The following is a 17,933-nucleotide window of genomic DNA, read 5'->3' as shown; positions in this document are numbered from 1 at the left end:
CATCTCGGTACGACAAGTCGAGACTCGACCGTACAGACCCGTCCCGTCTCGCACACGACGCCGTTAACGGCAAACGGAGAAACGCCGCTGGGAGGTAATACCGACGTCGTCACTTCACGTCGTGTCACTGGGCGTACGAGCCGAGTGTATTAGAGTACAGGTTGTACCTCTCTAGTCCGGCATTCTGTGATCCGGAACGATTTTAGTTTGTCCAATAGGTAGATAGGCAGCTTTTTTTTTTTTTTAATCTTGATTATTATTATTATTATTATTATTTTTACAGGAGTATTAAATTTTTGCCCCTCAGGCCCCAATGTGGGTCAGTGACCTATGCCCGGGTGGGCTAATCCCCGTAAAAAAACAACAACGACAAAGCCGGGGGAAATTAAGGTTTGTTTACATCCGGCAGCTCTCTCTCTGTGCTTGTCTATACAGAGCATAACATTTAACCCTTCAATATATATTCTAGCAGTAAATAAGTGTTGCTTTCATATTCTTAAGTAGAGTAACGACGACATGTTTTCACGTGTGCGCACTTACCTACGCGCAGTTTCACTTTTTTTTACCATTGATGGTTAGCTACTTATATTGTTCCATTTATTAACATTAAATAACATTACTTCAAACAAGCATATTAATTTTTTTACATTAATTTTACTACAGCTACAATCAGGGTCTTATTTTCTTCAGTTTTATATGTAGAACCAATCTGTCACCGGTTTTGTAAGCTTTAACAAAAACAATGCCGGCAGCCGTCTCGTCTCGTCGCGCGTTTTAATATTACACTTATTAGTAATAAATTGTATTGTTAATTTTGCACACACAAACATTAATTCAATAAAAACAAATTCAGAAACATTAATTAAAATATATATGAACAGTAAATAAGTGTTGCTTTCACATTCTTACGTAAAGTAATGACGATACGTTTTCACGCGTGCGCACTCGCATACGCGATCTCTGTTTTTCTTTACCATTATCGTTAGCTACTTCTATTGTTCCATGTATTAACATTACTTAAAAGAACCATATTAATTTTTCTACAGCTACAACCGGGGTCTTATTTTCTTCAGTTTTATACGTAGAACCAGTCGGTCACCGTTTTTTGTAATCGACGAAAACGGTGCCGTCTCATTTCCTCGCGTTTTAATATTGAGCGTATTATTAATGAATTGTATTGCTCATTTTGCACACACTAACATTAATTCAATCCAAAAGACTTTCAGTAATAAATAATAACGAATCTTTCGTACATAAGAGAAATAACGCCGTTTACACGATCGTGCACGTCGTCCGAACGTCGGCGGGCCATTCAAACCCGTCGAAATTTGAGTTTCCGCCGTCAAAAGTTTTAAATGTGTCGGCTTTTTTTGTGCGTTCAAATAGAAAACGTCGAATTAAAAACTCGCGAAATTTGAGAAGGTACTGTACGACATTTAACCCTTCAATATGTCTTCAAAGAGACCACGAAGCAGAGAAAGTGGTGCTAGTGCTTCCAAGTGTAAACAGAAGTCACTATCTGTCCAGGAAGAGGGCGAATTTCCACGGTCGGGAAATTTCCGGCGTCCGGCACCGGTCGGGTCCCGTGGTTGCCGGACCGGAGAGGTACAACCTGTACTTGTATTTCAGTACACTTGTACAGTAATCCTATAAAAGTGGGCATTTATGTAAATGTTTGTGCGTAAGGTCGCGTCCCATTGGCGTCGGCGGTACGCGACACTTCCAAAATATGGCCCAGATTCACGTTTTTCATCCCATACCCAATTTTGAATGTGTGTTTATTTCGTGGTTCTTTAAAGTACAGTACAGTATATTAATAACTTTAACTTTCGTTTTCAAAACATAATGTCATTGTTTATTAATTATGATACTCTATAAATGCTGTGGTACTCTAAATACTTTTTTCTACTTATATGAATCAGTTGAGTTGAGTAAACTTTTATTTGCATAGTTTTGAAGAAGACTACAGGACATAGTTTAAATTTTTACATATCAACAGTGCAGTACTTTATCTTAAGTAATATTTTCAGGCACTTTCTCCAACACTGCCTACAGTGGACCTGATGTGAACTAGAATGAAGTTGGCTGGACATAAAGTTTACTGGACCTCAAGTAGTCTGTGGTATTGTATTTAATATTGTTGTGGTACTTTGAATGTTAGGAAAGTTCTACAGGCATTCCCCAGTTTGAAAGAGTACTGTGTCTTATAAAAACCTATGGTAAATCGAATCACTATTCCTATAGACTCACATTATAAAAGCCAAGATACTTTTCTACAACGAAAACAGTTCCCCCCAAATTATGTACGGTCCCCCAAAAAGTATCGATTGAATTTTCTAGCGGTAAAATTTGAAACTCTAGATGAAATACTTTGCTGTGATCCCCAGTGCATCAGCATAAGTTGGTACAGGTACATCCGGTCACTATATGAGCAATAGCCGTAGACGGCGGGTAGCGAGGGAGTCGTCCTCGTGTGACATACGACCGTACGGTATATGCTTTACTATAACAAGAAATTCATTGAGCTATATTAATGTATGTATCGTGCCGGTTAGAAGCGAGGCCCCAACCGAGGATTACAAAAATATCGGAATATACATTAAACGGAAGAGTTTTGGAACGTCACGAGCTAGACCGAGACGGACCTCGGGGCATACGTTTCGCCACCGCGTCGTAGTGACGGTTTTATTCGTACCGAGATGCACAATGTAGTCGTCGACGACACGTCTGATTTTTGAGGAGTGACGGAGCAAATAGTAGTTGATATTAGAGTGAACAGGTACAGCAATATACAATATACAGTGACCGCTTAACGAACACCTCGTTAACGTGAATTTCGATTAACGAACTGCGTTCCATAAGGATCTTCAATTCGGTTAACGAAAAAAAATTCGCTTAACGAACTTCTTACGAACCGACCTCAACATGTTTTCGCTTGCACTGACCGGGCAACCAGCTTTAGTATCAGTCCCCCAATACATTAATCGGTTCTAGGGCTTAAATTCCTTACTATTTTTGTAAATATCAAGAAGTTTATACTATTCAATAATTTTAAAAGTTTAATATTCAATTTTTTAGTCATTTTAACAATTATTGAACAAAATTGAAGGTAAAGTGACTAGTTTAATCCGCGGCATCCAGCCTCTTAACACAGCAAACAGGCGTCAGTCTCTCTCTGTTTTCACTGGAAGTAACATCTTGCTTGAGACTCTTCAACTAAACGCTTTTTTTCTGTGTTTCCAAGCAAATTATTGGTCATTTTGAAATATATTTTATATATTGACAATATATAATGCAGTGCAGCGTTGATTTAATGAAAATAATCTTGAATTAAACCAGAGAGCTAAAATTTTATGGGTGAAATGGCACCATGGGGTGACTTCTCTTCCACCCCAATGCCTTCTCTTCTTCCTTCTCCTCCACCCCGATTCTAAATCCCATCATCATCATCATCATCCAGGAGCCTTCTACATACACACCTCAAAGTAAGTGAACTTTTCTACCATTTTTGTTGAATTTAGGAAATTTTCGGTGAGCTGGAACCACTACCTAAAACCCATTGAAACAATGGTTTCGTTAACGAACGCTTCGTTAACGAATCCACCTTCTGGAACGGATTGAGTTCGCAACCGAGGGGCCACTGTATTGGTCTAAATGGGATCTGCCAAATATTATCGATACGTAAATGGCGTCGGTTTAACGTCAAAATAAGATTTTAATCGGCGCGTCGCCCGTCGTTTAGCGGCGGGTAACCCATCGCGATGCCCGAGGGTTCGCTCGCCCCATTGTGCCGAGTTATTCGAGCGTTGCGCGTACCCTCGTCGCGAAGGCTAATAATAGCGCCTCTCTCCCCGTTGTGTCTTTCCGATAATTCCTCGGTTCATTTGACGTACGATCCCGGTAATGACCGGCTCGGCGTCCGTTTACGACACGCAATCCAAATTCGCGCTACGTGCGATGCGAATCCTCGGAGGATTTGCATCTTTCAAAAACACATACAGTCGTGCGCCGGTTAACATCCGAGCATAAAGTCGCTCTAACATTGCCAAAGAAGTTGCGCTACCGCGAAGAACTGCGGTACTATTGCCACCCCCTGTAAATCCCTGGTTCCCCATTTGTATATACCTGTAGTTTGAGTTTTAAGACCAACAGGTCATAGGTCGACTTTCAACGGACAGCCATAGGGTTGAAAATGGAACGACACCAACACACACTGCCAGAAATGAAGCCAGCAGCCAAAGTACAACCATGGTAGCACAGACGATGTAAAACGTGCATCTACGCATTAAAAGCACTTATAGATACTCGATACTTGTTCATCATTAGCTTGAGTCATCTTAAAGCCACCCTGAAACAAGAGAAAACTACGATACTGGATTTTCATTAAAATATTACATCACAAGTATATTTTACCTTAACTGTGACTGAATGAATATATTCTCGGAAATAAATATGGAAATGTAATATTTTTGCTGGAATGACGTACATATTATAGTGGGAAGTGGGATAAAATCACGAGGAAAGACTTTCGCTTTCTTTCGTTGTTCAAAATATTTTACCGTAATCGCTTTTCGAATGGTTTTCAGTTAAAAAACTGTTGTATTACAATAATATTCTATCCTAATTCACTTGTGATGCAACAGTTTTTTAACTGAAAACCATTCGAAAAGCGATTACGGTAAAATATTTTGAACAACGAAAGAAAGCGAAAGTGTTTCGTCATGATTTTATCCCACTTCCCACCATAATATGTACGTCATTCCAGCAAAAATATTACATTTCCATATTTATTTCCGAGAATATATTCATTCAGTCACGGTTAAGGTAAAATATACTTGTGATGTAATATTTTAATGAAAATCCAGTATCGTAGTTTTTTCTTGTTTCAAATTTAATTAACAAAGATTGATGCTTGAAATGTAATGAACAAAAATTTATGTCCAGTATCTACGAGTTAACTTTAATGAATGAATACTTTGTTTTACATCGTCCTGTGCTACCATACCATGGATTTGGCTACTTTGGGCTCGCAAGAGATCTGCCCTGGCAACTGTACCGACACTCACAGCTGGTGGTGTGTTGGTGCATCGTTTCCATTGTTTTCTGGTAGTTACTGGTAAATATTTTTCAACCTAACGAAACTATTACCCGTTAAGAGGTCGACCCCCAATTTTTGCCAAATAATTTTGTCTTAAAAACTCAAACTACACACAGGTATATACGGTAAATAAGGACATGGGGGGGCCAGGGATTTTTTTTTGGGGGGGGTAGCAATAGTACACGGATTTTTAACATTCACGGGTATCTCTGTTACCTAACCCCCGCGAATGTTAAGGGCCGACTGTACTTCAATTACTTCAATGTACAGAATATTCCTCTGGCGGGGCAATCCGCGTATTTGCGAATCCGTGAATGCTAAACCCGCGTATGTGAAAGGCCGACCGTACGTCCGTGCCCCCCCTCGAAAAAACACTTCCGTGATGCCTGCTGGACCACCACTCCAAGACCCCCCTGATGGAGACACGACGATCCTTCCCGTACTGGCTAGATGTTATGTGTTAAAGGAATATCATTCCTTAGGCTTTAGTAAGCATTTTCCTCCAGGTGTAATGTTAACCTACATCTATTGAGGATAAAATCTTTCACCTACAAATTGACAATAACACATTTGCTGTAATCGGACATATCTAGTTGCCTCAACAATTGCAACCCTAGTTGCAATTTGAAATTCTGTGTCATTACTGAGGAATAACGAAGTCTCTGGTGCACTGCACTCTAAGATTAAGAGAAAATGGACTCGGGCATCCCGAAGGGAGAGAAAACGGACTTCCACGACGGGAGACTCGAGCACTAACACGTGCCACTCATACCGAGAGACTTGACAAGTTTTACCGACCATTAGTGATGTACGTTATCTAGTGAATTTAGTCAATATTGTACAGTATAAGTATACTGCAATTACAGCGGTCCCTCGGTTAACAATGGACCCGAGTGCAAACCCTTACTGTACGTGTACTAAACGATTACGGTACTTAAATTGTTATGTCTATGGCAAATATAGATTGTTTACACAGATATTCAAATACTATCTTACAAGTTATATTCACCCAGGTCGTTTGGGTGGCAAATTATGAGAAGAGCTTAGTCACTCTTAAGTAATGATAAATAAACACTCGGGCCTTCAGCGCCAACTGTCAAATCTTATCTCAAATAAATAAAGACATTGTCACCTCACTTCCCCCCCCTGCTCGCTGGCTACCTCCCTCCTTGTGTTCCCAGACAAAACATTGGTGATAACTTTATGCTTTAAGGTGTTTATTTTATATAATATCTCAGACTAAAGTTAGGGGATTACAATTTGCATAGCTGGAATCCTTGCAAGACAGCCAATAATTTGAATATAAACATTATATATACTGTATTTTGTTGAAGATATAAAAATTGTAGTACATTTTATAATATAAAGTTTTTCAACTGTATTTTTGGGTAGATTTATATCAATTTCTTCATTTATTTTCATCCATTTACATGCAGACACCACAATAAAAGAAACGTGAAAGAAATAAACGACCTCGGTGCAAAGCCGGAGCATTGTTGTACTAATTTGATTACGGTACAAAAATTGTTATGTCCGGTGCAAATTACAGCATGTTTATATTCAAATTAATCAGTATGTTACAAGAATGCCAGCAATGTTAATTATATTGTACCAGGTCATTTCACTGGCATTTTAAAATGAGAGAAGCTTAGTAGGACTGTTATCTTAAGTAATATCACAGACAAAAGTTAGAATTTAATTTGCATTGCTAAAATCGTTACAAGACGGCTAATAATTTTAACATAAACGTTGTATATTTTGCACAAGAGATAAAAATTTGTAGCCCTTTGTAATAAAATTAGTTACAACTAAAATTTGTATGTGAACTATAGCATGTTTATATTCAAAGTAATCACAATTTTATAAGAATTCCAGCAATGTTAATTATATTCTTCCAAGTCAGTTTAGTGATATTTCATAAGAGAAAACCTGAAAGTCACTGTTAAGGACAGATAAATAAATAAGCTCTAGACCTTGGCATCAACTGTCAAACCGATAACCCTCCTCCCCATCTTGCCGCGAATCCGATCACGAGTAAACGGGCCATTTCGCGTCTCGTAATTTTAGCCGCGTCGATTTACGAGCGTCCGTTTTAACGCGATACTACAAAAACGATGTTTTGTAGGAGATGGGCCGAGGTGCATTTGGGTATATTGGGTCTTTTTAGTATTTTGTGTTAGTCTCGAGTACCAAAGTAAATTGTTCCATTGAAACCACTTTAATTGAGTCCAAATTTGGTTTAAAGCTATTAGCTCTCTAGGAATGCGCCTCGCGTCACCGACGCGTACGCGGGACCGGTAACAATTTTACGTAAACGCGTCGACGACGTAATATTCGACAATGCCGTCGGGTCGTCGACGTGCCGTTTCTTCGTTTAGTAAATAGTCGTGGCGATTTTTGTCGCGCGCGTGTCCGTCGACGGGCACGCCGAGGGCGGTCCGTCCGCGGCTGCGGGCCCGCTCGAGATTCGGCCCGTATTGCGCAGTCGTACGGTCCGTCGTCGTTTGCGAGAAGTACTCGTTTACGTAGTCTCGCGTGCAGTATATTGCATTTTCTAGCAATAGACTCCGCCACGATCAGATTCGGCACGAAGAACGACCGTAGATCGTCGCTCCGGAGACGGGTCGGCGAGTGCCGCTCTCCGACGCGAGACGATCGTCGAGAATAACCTACGTGTTTTTCTATTTTTATGGATGCTATTTTAAGGATAACTAAAGCTCAGTCAACGGTTATTTTAGCTTAAGGTCATATTATACGTGTATTTGTAATGTACAGTATTTCATTAAGTAAGAATGCTAAAACTTGCCCGGCGGTCGACCCCCAAAACAACTGCGGCGACCCGCTCCGGCACTCGAGAAGACGGAAGCTCCGAGTACACGACGTTAAAGATTAACGGATAGTTTGACGACTATACCACCCCTTCATCCACATAGCACCCCTTGTTCCCTCTACCTCCAGCTAAATGTATCCCTCCCTCCACTTACCACTCTTCCTTTCCTCATCTATTATCTTTCCCTTCCACCCCTCTATCCCACCATCTGTCCCCCCTCCCTTTCTTCACGTACCATTCTTCCTTTCCTTATCTATTATCCTTCCCTTCCACCCCTCTATCCCTTCCCTCCACATACCACCTTTCTCTCCTACCACCTGTCGTTCCTTTTTTGTGTTTTATTTAATAAGTTTTATAGTATATGATGGTCACCTTATTAATAATGTACCATTTTGTGTGATTACAATTACACTACACACACTTAGTCGAAGTGACCAGTTATTAGTGTTGATATTAATGGGATAAATATTAGATAAGTTTATTGGAGTTTGCTATAAAATATGTGACTATAATTATAAATTGTGAGTGTGAAGAAGGGTTTATAAGTTGTATATATGTCAATTAGAGGAACAAATAATTTGCTAACCACACCCTAGTCCTTCAATGGAAAACGCATCGAAATGCGCAGCGGCGAATGCATTCGGCGGGAGAATAATGCGGCGACACGCGTAGAATACTCGTACGCCACTCTCGGGCACGTACGTTTCCATTTACTAAAGTTAGGTGGGTTTGTTTGGGTGGCGTGGGACCCAGAGGGCATCGGCAGGCGGTCGCGTCCGGCGGTTGCCGTGCGAGAAATTGGGAGGACGGGCTTTCACGTTGCAGAAACTAAGGAACGGCATCTTCCGGCGGAACCACAGCCCGCGATTAAAGGAACGCTCGGGTTTGACGCCCACGGACCGAGCGCGCGGCTCCTCCGCCGTAACAAGAGTAGTCGATTGAAGTCCCCTCTTTTGCCTGGGTGGATGTGTCTGTGCTAACCGTTTTAGGCAAGTGAATGTTTGGTACAGCAGATTTGGGGATTCATTGTAGGGTAGACTTGCCATACAGTGCAGTGTTTTAATTGGTATTATATTGCGGCGATCGGCGAGCACGGAGACCGAAGCCTCACTCGACCGTGTCTCGGGAGGCGTGGGGTTTGGTCCGAGGCCACTCGCAGTCATCGTCGAGGGTATAGTCCGGAACGCCGTTCGACGTGACGTCTCGTCGAAATTCCGGAGCGGTCTTCTCGTCGCGGGGCGCGCCGGAGGTCGACGCTACGACGTTCCCGGAGGGGTCGTCGTCGTCGTCGTCGGGTATTTGACGTGCATCCGGAGTAGAACGAGGGCACGCGTCGAACCGTCGAAAGTGCGCAAGAAATGAGATCGCGTAAATAACGGCAGATTAATTTCGTCGACACTCGTACGTATAAAAGTGCAAAGTAAATAAATAATACGTATTTTTTTTATGGGAATTAGCCCACCCGGGCACGGGTCACCGACCCACATCGGGGCGAAAATGTAATAATAATAATAATTGTTGAAGTTACAGTGTTCATTTTTGGTGGATATCAACGAAATATGATGCGAGAGGCTCAGACGACGACACAAACGACGACGCTCTCTCCGGTATATTTTCGGGACCGTCCGTAAAAACGAAACCAAAACACACGTGCGCATTCAAAGTGGCGCTTTATTCCACAAGTAAAATAAAACATATTGACATAAATATGGGGTAACCTAGTTTATATGTAACAATAATACTGAAGAACCTTAAAGAAATACAAAATGGAAAAAAAAATCAAAAGTGAGGAACAATATATTTATGTTGTGTTGTCAATAGTAAGAGAAACAATCGAGACAGAGAGTCAGACGAGCGACCCGGGACTCGGTCACAATTTTAGGGATGCCACGTAGCAGGAAGATCTACCACGGACGACACATTACGCTTCCAATATTGTCTGCGGAGGTGGTATCTCCCCGTTTGGTGGCTGCCTAAGTATGTAAGATTTTCCAATGGAAAGTGTATGTTTGGCAAATGTATCCAGGTCTTTAGAGAATGTACTCAGATATTTGGGTTAGGTGTCAAGGGTTCATGTATAATTTGCATGCCTAATTGACTATGTATATTTTTTAACTTTAATTTTTCATTTGCAGTCACCCGACGGGAGTCAGAAACGTCATTTTTGTGCGGACCGGCGACTCGACGGACCCCGGCCGAGGACGCCGCTCGAACCGCGGGTGAGAATGTCGGACGACGCCGTATTGTAATGTTTATATCGCAGTGTACGGTATTTACTTAATGGTTCTCTGAAGAATAGGAATGCGTATGTGGCGTGCCTCGGCGTCTCCGTAGGAATTGCGTAGAGTAAGTGGAAGGTTTTTAAGGGAGACGAGAATTTATTAAGCGGCGCGTCGTCGACGAAATATCGAAGGAAGTTTTGACCGGTTACCGAGAGGAAATAAGACGGGAATTTACGAGTAAAAGAGTAGTAGAACGTAAAGATAACGAGGGAGAAATGAAAATGCGACCGACGACGAGACTCGGGTGCCATCGAAAATGCGTAGAGGGACGGACATTACAAGTGTTATAATGAGAGTACTTAATTTAGCATAGAGATATAGAATTGAAGGTGTCATATCTGGTCTAAAAGTGTTGGATACAATATGAAAAGTATTATTAAAAAATGGGAGTTTAAGCCAAGGGTTAGGGTGCTGCTGGCACTTCCCCCTCCCTTCCTATTGGGATAAATCGAGAAACAAGATGAATTCTCCCCACCCCCTCCTCCACAAAGGGGAGACCAGATGGACGTCACCTGGGTGTAAGGGTTAAGAATGTAGTAGCTTGTAATGGAGGATGAGGTATATGTATTTATGTCCTATGTTTTATACTGTATTGCAAGTAGGCGTTATTGTATGCACATTGCGGGTCATAATAGGAACGCGGCACGCCGGAGGCGGGTACACGGGACGATCCCTCGGAACAGAAGCCGAAAGTTCGTGGCGTGGGTATATCCACTTCCCTTAAAAGTGTAATTAGGGATCCTCCTCAGACACATTGCACCATTTGAACGCAGACGTAAGATTATCCTCATCGCCGTACACGTCCCGAGGAGACGAGGCGTATCGAGTTTACGCGGATGCATACGAGACGTTTCCTTTCGAGTACAGGTAGTTCTGCTATAATGCGATAGTTGTGTTCTTGTAAAACATCGTGTAATAGAAATGACAGGGCTTATGGAGAAAATAGGGTTAGGTGCAGATTACTCCAAATCGACAAAAATTTCGTAGTACAGTCTAAATAAATGTTACATTCATATCTAATATTGAAATCATACAGTAAATGTTACACTTGACCTTGAAAAAATCTGAATATAACTTGATGGGGGAGAAGATTGATGTTGAGGAGTCATGAAACATCAAGCTTTTCTTCGAGTGTTATAGCCTTTCTTTTATGATCACCAGAGTGCTTCCCAGAGATATTCTTCTTTTCCATAGTCACAAAATTGGAGAAACAGTAATCACCGAGGACACTTAAAAATTTCACACGTGTTTCAAACAAAGTGTGGAGTAAACAGAGCGCGCGGGTCTAAAACGCTATGTATTTTGTTTTTCTCTTATTTAAAATTTTACATATACTGTAGAGGTATACTGTATACATAAATATTACATAAATTATTTGTGCAATTCTTCACAAACAAAACACATAAATCAATTGAACTTGCGATGTCGAACGTGAACTGTAAACACTGCATAACCCTGCGCCAAGCCACAATGTAAAGTACACTTTAAACGCTACTTATTTTGTTTTTCTCTTTTATTTAAATTTTTACAATTTACATATTCATATTATGCTACAGCGCCCACAAAACACGAGAAACGTTCGAGTCCCCCAGTAGAGATGTCCGTTCTCTATCCACTCGAGGATGTGTCGGTCGTCCGTTTTCTTTTTGTGTACTCGCTCGGGGACTCGAGTATTTCTGTTTATAACGCAGGATGATAAGGGAATTTGAATTTATTTGTTGATTTATTTATTTATAATATACTGTAATATATTAAATATGCTGCAAGTATTTTCTTTAATTTATATACTTTTTTCTGGAAAAAGGGAGGCTACCATTATACCCGGTAATGTACATTTATGGCGATCGTTAAGGACCAAACTCCGAATCCGTGACGTGACTTCCGTTCATCATTTATGTCCTAAATTTACCAATGTAGGTAGTTTCAAGAATTAACGCAGTCATTTACCGAATATTCTTTGCCCAAAAATAAATTTCAAATGAATTATTTATAGGAGATAAGTATTATGATCAGTAAATATACCGATATGCATTACCGACCACAAGGACGGCTAAAAATAGGCACAGACGGTCACAGTCGAGGTCACTTTCCCTTTGTTGTCACTGTAGGACCTTGTGAGTGGTTTACTGTATACATAAATATTACATAAATTATTTCTGCAATTCTTCACAAACAAAACACATAAATCAATTGAATATGCGATGTCGAACGTGAACCGTAAACACTGTGTGATGTAAAGAGAGCGCCGGTGTAAAACGCTATGTAATTTGATTGTCTCTTTTATTTAAAATTTTACAATTGACTTATAATATATAGGTATACTGTATACATAAATATTACATACATTATTTCTGCAATTGTTCACAAACAAAACACACAACTCAATTGAACACGCGATGTCGAACGTGAACCGAAGCCATAACAATCGTTCGAGTGGAATCGCGTCGGAGCAAACGAGTTCGCGTTTTACAAATATCGTTCCTCAATTCATAAATCGCGTCGTCAAAACACGCGTTATAGCAGAACTCGCCGTATAGTTTTTGGTTCACCGCCAACACGTTTATCCTCGTACCGGATCTCCGTCGTCGCGTATTTTTACGCGACATCTGCGGAAGTTACGTTCGCCGGACGTTCACAGACGTAAATGGTACGACCTCGAGAGCACGACGTACATTCGGTCGTAAAGTACACCGGTCCGGATCGAGTGGACTTTCCCAATCGTCTTATAGATTTCTCGAGTTCTTGGGAATGGTACGAATATGTACAATTAATATTATGTTATGTATAGGTATATTGTATGTTTTTTGATAATCGTTAAGTATGGGAGGTGGCGACGTGCACACCGTACCGACGGGTGGAGGAGCGTCGAGTTTGATTTTGTATTAGGCGACGGGGTCGCGGGTATTTACGGAGATACGGCAGAGCGCGACGTCGGCGCCCGCGTACGGCACGAGCGGGAGGAGTAATTTGTGCGGGACGTAATTGTGGGGTAGTCGAGTATGCCTGTGTGTTTTAGTTGGCAATAGTGTGTAGATATGTTTGTGTATAGGTATACTGTAGAAAGAATGAACTTAGATGAAGTTTGTTTGGGAATTAGTATAATTTGTAATAGTAGATAATTGTCGATATATTTTGACAGTAATTTGTCCGTTTCAGTTGCGGAGGAGCGCGCCGATACGAGTCGGAGACGGCTCGTACAGTCGGCGCACGAGAGCGGTCCGGACGAAGACATTCGGGAACCGAGGACGAAGACGCTCGTCGACTGCGGACGAAGACACCGGTCGACGCGCGAGGAAGATGCTCCGGAACACGGGAAGAACGCCACACTCCCGAGTGCGGGAAGACACTCGTCAACGCAGAAGGAGACACGCATCAATGTCGGGCCGGCGTGATTGTTTTAAAGACGATTTAACGTGTAAAATGAATGTACGTGTTGTTTGTAACGATTGTTATAATGTTTGTAGTATTGTTTTTAGAGACCGACTCTGCGAAGACGGAGGAAGTCGATACATGTCGAGAATGAATTTATTGAAGATGTTGCCTGTGATCACTAGGTGTTTGCACTAATTTGGGGAGATGATTACGATCGTAGAACGTCACGGAATGCGGCGCGCACGTCATTTGTGGCGGGACGCATCCGTAAATAACGGCAGCATAAATACGAGAGAACGCGGTGGCGGCGGCGGGGAAGTGCGCCTTTTGAAAGTAAAAGAACGGGGGAGATCGGACCGACATAGATGGTGTTGTTGTGGTAACCGATAAGAATGGAGAAATGATGACTATTTGGTGGGTTTTTTAGGACAGAGAGAGTAGTTATATATTAGTGAAGATATAAAGTAAAAGGTGATAAGGATGGTGGTGGGGGGGACAAGGAATGATATATTTTGTAGGGTATTAAAGGAATTGACTCGTTAGTGCCGAGTCGGCATAATTGTGAGAAACGGATGCGACGGGGATTTTAAAGAAGTCGCGCGGTAGAGGAATTGCGGGGAAATCGGCGGAAGCGACGATCGCAATAACCTTTCGATGCGGGACGGACGACGACGAATTAAGTAAATGGCGGTTTAGGAAAGGGTCGTACGTAAAGCGGCGGGTGCGGGCGCGTGCGGATACGGACGACGGTCGATCGGGGTCCGTTTACGGGACGGGAAAGAGGACCGACGGAGAACGGACAGGAATTCGGACGGAGACGAGGCGGTGCACAAACGAAAGTCTCCGAGGTACCGCGGGGAAGTACGGCAGTAGTTACGGAAGTATACCCGCGAGATGTGTAAAGAATGATTTGGAAGTAGAGTTAGCTAAGAGTCGTGTGTTTGAAATGGCGGGAAGGTTCGATAGGTGTATTAGTTTTACGTAATTGTGGCAGTGCGTTTGAGAGTGGGCGGTCGTGGAATGCGCGCGGGTACCTATTTTGAGACCGCGACATCTACCGGTAAGGAAATACGTGATGCAGCAGTAATATATTTTTGGTTAATAGTAGTTTCATATATTTGGCATGAATTTATACTCGTTCACCTGTACTCCGTGTTACTCCACTCGTGTTAAGGTGTTTATTGTGAAGGCGTTTGTATAATAATAAAATTTGTTGGACGAGTAGGGGAAGGAATACGAGCACAATGTTTAATTTGTAAGCCCTCCCTTTTTTGTCTTTTCCCTCTGCCTCCCCGTCCTCCTCCTCCTTTTTTGACGTGTGGCTTCTTTTCCCTCCGTTTCATTGCAACTCCCTTCGTTTTTCTCCCCCCTACCTGCTTCTGTCCGTCCTCTTCTTCTTCCTGTTTCCTTCTTTTACTCCTCCTCTTCGCCATATGTCTTCCTCGTTTATTCTTTGGCTTGTTCTGCGTCTGTTCCTTCTCCTCCTCTGTTTGATTGTGATTCCCTTGTTGTTTCTCACCCTCCCATTGCTCTTGATCCTGTTGTTACTCCCATTTGTTGGTTGTTTTTGTGTTCCTGTATATGTTTGTTGTTAGCGATTGAATTTGTGGTTGTATTACTGCTGCTGTGTGTATGTTGGGTTGTATTTATTTGTGTTGTTATAAATATGTTGTGAGTGTGAATTAGATATATTGTATTGATATTTGACTAAATTTTGTTGTTAAGAAGAGGAGGAGTTCTATTTAGATTTGGAAAGTAACTGTCATCGAGGACGAGAATGCACGTACCGTCTGTAGTTTGAATATGCGGTCGCGTCGGGTTTGGGCAGTTATATATCGGGAAATAGTCGAAGAGTGTAAGTTAATGTTGTGGACTTGTGAAATTGTTTATTGTGGAATAGTTATTGGTTTTAATTTGAAGGGTGTCAATTGCGCACCGGGAATATTTTGTCGGGAGTTTGGCGTCGTCGGAATCGACCGGAACGGCCGCAATAAATTGCGGGAGTCGCGGAGTTATTTTTTGTCGTAATAGATCCGTTCGCGGAGTCGTAAAAAATGTGGCGTCGTCGACGAAAGTCAATCGTCCGCGGATCGGTCGTCTTCGAATCGACGGAAGTTAAGCGCGGACTCGCAATACAGTTTGACGTGCAATTCGTCACGTCCGTTTTATTGCAGTCGAGTTACGTGTAGACTTTGAATATTTGTAGACTTGTATATGTTTGTTTGTAATTGATTGAAGTTATTTGTAGTTTGAAAAATGTTTTGACTTGTTGTTGTTGTTTGATTATAGTATAGTCATTTGTGCAGTTTGAAATTATTTTGGTTTGTGGATTTGGAAAATGTGTTGCATGTATGTGGACTTTGAATAAGTGAGATATTTTGTATATTTTTCATGTTTGTGGACCGAAATGTCGTACCTCTAGTCGGGCAACCTCGGGACCGGACCGGTGCCGGACCATGGAAATTGACCCTTTTCCTGGATAGATAGTGACTTGTGCTTATGCTTGGAAGCACTAGCACCACTTTCTCTGCATCACGGCCTCTTTGAAGACATATTGAAGGGTTAAATGTCGTATAGTAGCTCGTCAAATTTGGAGAGTTTTTAATTCTTAACGTATTTTATTGGAACACACCCAAAAATAAATAAATAGAAATTTTGACGGCGGAAAGTGGAATTTCGACGGGTTCGAACGGCCCGCCAACGTGCAGACGACTGGCACAATCGCGTAAAGAGCGTCATTTCTCTCGTGTAGAAAAGATTCATTATTGTTTATTAGTGAATGTCTTTTTTATTGAATTACTGTTTGTGTGCAAAATGAGCAATACAATTCATTAATAATACGTAGAATATTAAAACACACGGCATTGTTTTCGTCGATTACAAAATCGGTGACTGACTGGTTCTACATATAAAAGAGAAGAAAATAAGACCTTGGCTGTAGCTGTAGTAAAATGACTATGGTTGTTTTAAGTAATGTTAATAAATGGAACAATAGAAGTAGCTAACGATAACGGTAAAGAAAAAAAGAGATCGCGCGTGTAAGTGGGCATGCGAAAAGATATCGTCATTACTTTACGTAAGAATACGAAAGCAACACTTATTTATTGTTCATATATATTTTAATTGATGTTTGTGAATTTGTTTTTATTGAATTAATGTTTGTGTGTGCAAAATTAACAATAGAATTTATTAATAATACGTGGAATATCAGAGGAGACGAGACGAGACGGCTGCCGGCATCGTTTACGTTAAAGCTCAGAAAACCAGTGACCGATTGGTTGTACATATAAAACTGAAGAAAATAAGACCCTGATTTTAGCTGCAGTAAAATTAATGTAAAAAAATTAATATGCTCGTTTGAAGTACGTGTAATGTTAAAAAATGGAACAATATAAGTAGTTAACCATAAAAAAAGTGAGTGCGCATACGTAAGTGCGCACATGTGAAAAGATATCGTCATTATTCTACATAAGAATATGAAAGCAACACTTATTTATTGCTGAAGGGTTAAATGTTGTACTCTATAGACAAAGAGAGAGAGAGCAGCTGAAGTGCTGGATGTAAACAAACCTTAATTTGCTGGGTTTTTTGTTTTTTAGGGGATTAGCCCACCTGGGCATAAGTCACTGACCCACGTTTGAGCGTGATGGGCCAAAATTTAATACTCCTGCTATAATAATGATAATTTCCAAGAAAAAAAAAAAAAACTGCCTATGTACCTGTTGGAGAAAGTAAAATTGTTCCGGACCACGGGAGTTTGCGGAGCACAGAATGCCGGACTAGAGAGTTACAACCTGTAGTTGTTTGTGGACTTGAAATTGTTAACCTTTGTGGACTTTGAATAATTGATAATGTTTGTCGACTTTGAATTTGTTTTGCCTTTTGTGGAACGGGAAATTTACGCGTCGGGTCCGAGGACCGGCAATAATTATCGACGCACGCGAACTCGGAATAACGTATTACGCCGGTGGAATCGGACTAATTTTTTATCCCGTGTGGACTTTGAATAATTTTGTATCTTGTGTGGAATTGGAATATTTGTTATCCTTTGAAAATGTCTCATTGTTTGTGTATTTTGAATAATTGTCAATTTGTGTGGACTTTGAATATTTTGGTTTGTGTACTGGGAATAATGCTCAATTTATGTGGACTGAATAATTAACATGTTTGGGTGGATATTTGAATATTTTGTTGTTGTGTGGACCCTTTGGAAGACAGAGTTTAATAATTTATTGTTTGTGCACTTGGGGAATGTCGTTCATTGAGTGTGATCCTTGAATATGTATAAATGACAGGACTTTGGAATATGTTTATCTCTTTTTGTATTTAGTATTAATCTTCCATCCTGTGT

At 41.1% G+C, this 17,933-nt stretch overlaps 1 protein-coding gene across 1 annotated transcript; it reads left to right on the top strand.

The window, feature by feature from the left end:
- The first annotated feature begins 2,054 nt into the window (after positions 1-2,054).
- Positions 2,055-13,864, top strand: LOC121857462. Its single transcript, XM_042353514.1, has 3 exons — positions 2,055-2,122; positions 10,064-10,147; positions 13,367-13,864. Exons 1-3 carry the CDS (start codon positions 2,076-2,078, stop codon positions 13,620-13,622), a joined length of 387 nt encoding a protein of 128 aa, XP_042209448.1. The 5' UTR covers positions 2,055-2,075; the 3' UTR covers positions 13,623-13,864.
- Positions 13,865-17,933: the final 4,069 nt, after the last annotated feature.

The sequence above is a fragment of the Homarus americanus genome, unplaced genomic scaffold, assembly GCF_018991925.1.
Source record: "Homarus americanus isolate GMGI-L3 unplaced genomic scaffold, GMGI_Hamer_2.0 scaffold43838, whole genome shotgun sequence".
NCBI classification, from domain to species: Eukaryota; Metazoa; Arthropoda; class Malacostraca; order Decapoda; family Nephropidae; genus Homarus; species Homarus americanus.
Note: the sequence above shows the minus strand (reverse complement) of the source record. Positions and strands in the feature narration are given on the sequence as shown.

What these genes read in the sequence shown, in the direction of transcription:
- LOC121857462 (XM_042353514.1), top strand. Translation starts at nt 2,076, where the DNA reads ATGAAGTTGGCTGGACATAAAGTTTACTGGACCTCAAGTAGTCTGTG. An exon ending in TGGACCTCAAGTAGTCTGTG is followed by an intron (nt 2,123 to 10,063) that starts GTATTGTATTTA and finishes TTTCATTTGCAG; the next exon opens with TCACCCGACGGGAGTCAGAA. An exon ending in GGACGCCGCTCGAACCGCGG is followed by an intron (nt 10,148 to 13,366) that starts GTGAGAATGTCG and finishes TGTCCGTTTCAG; the next exon opens with TTGCGGAGGAGCGCGCCGAT.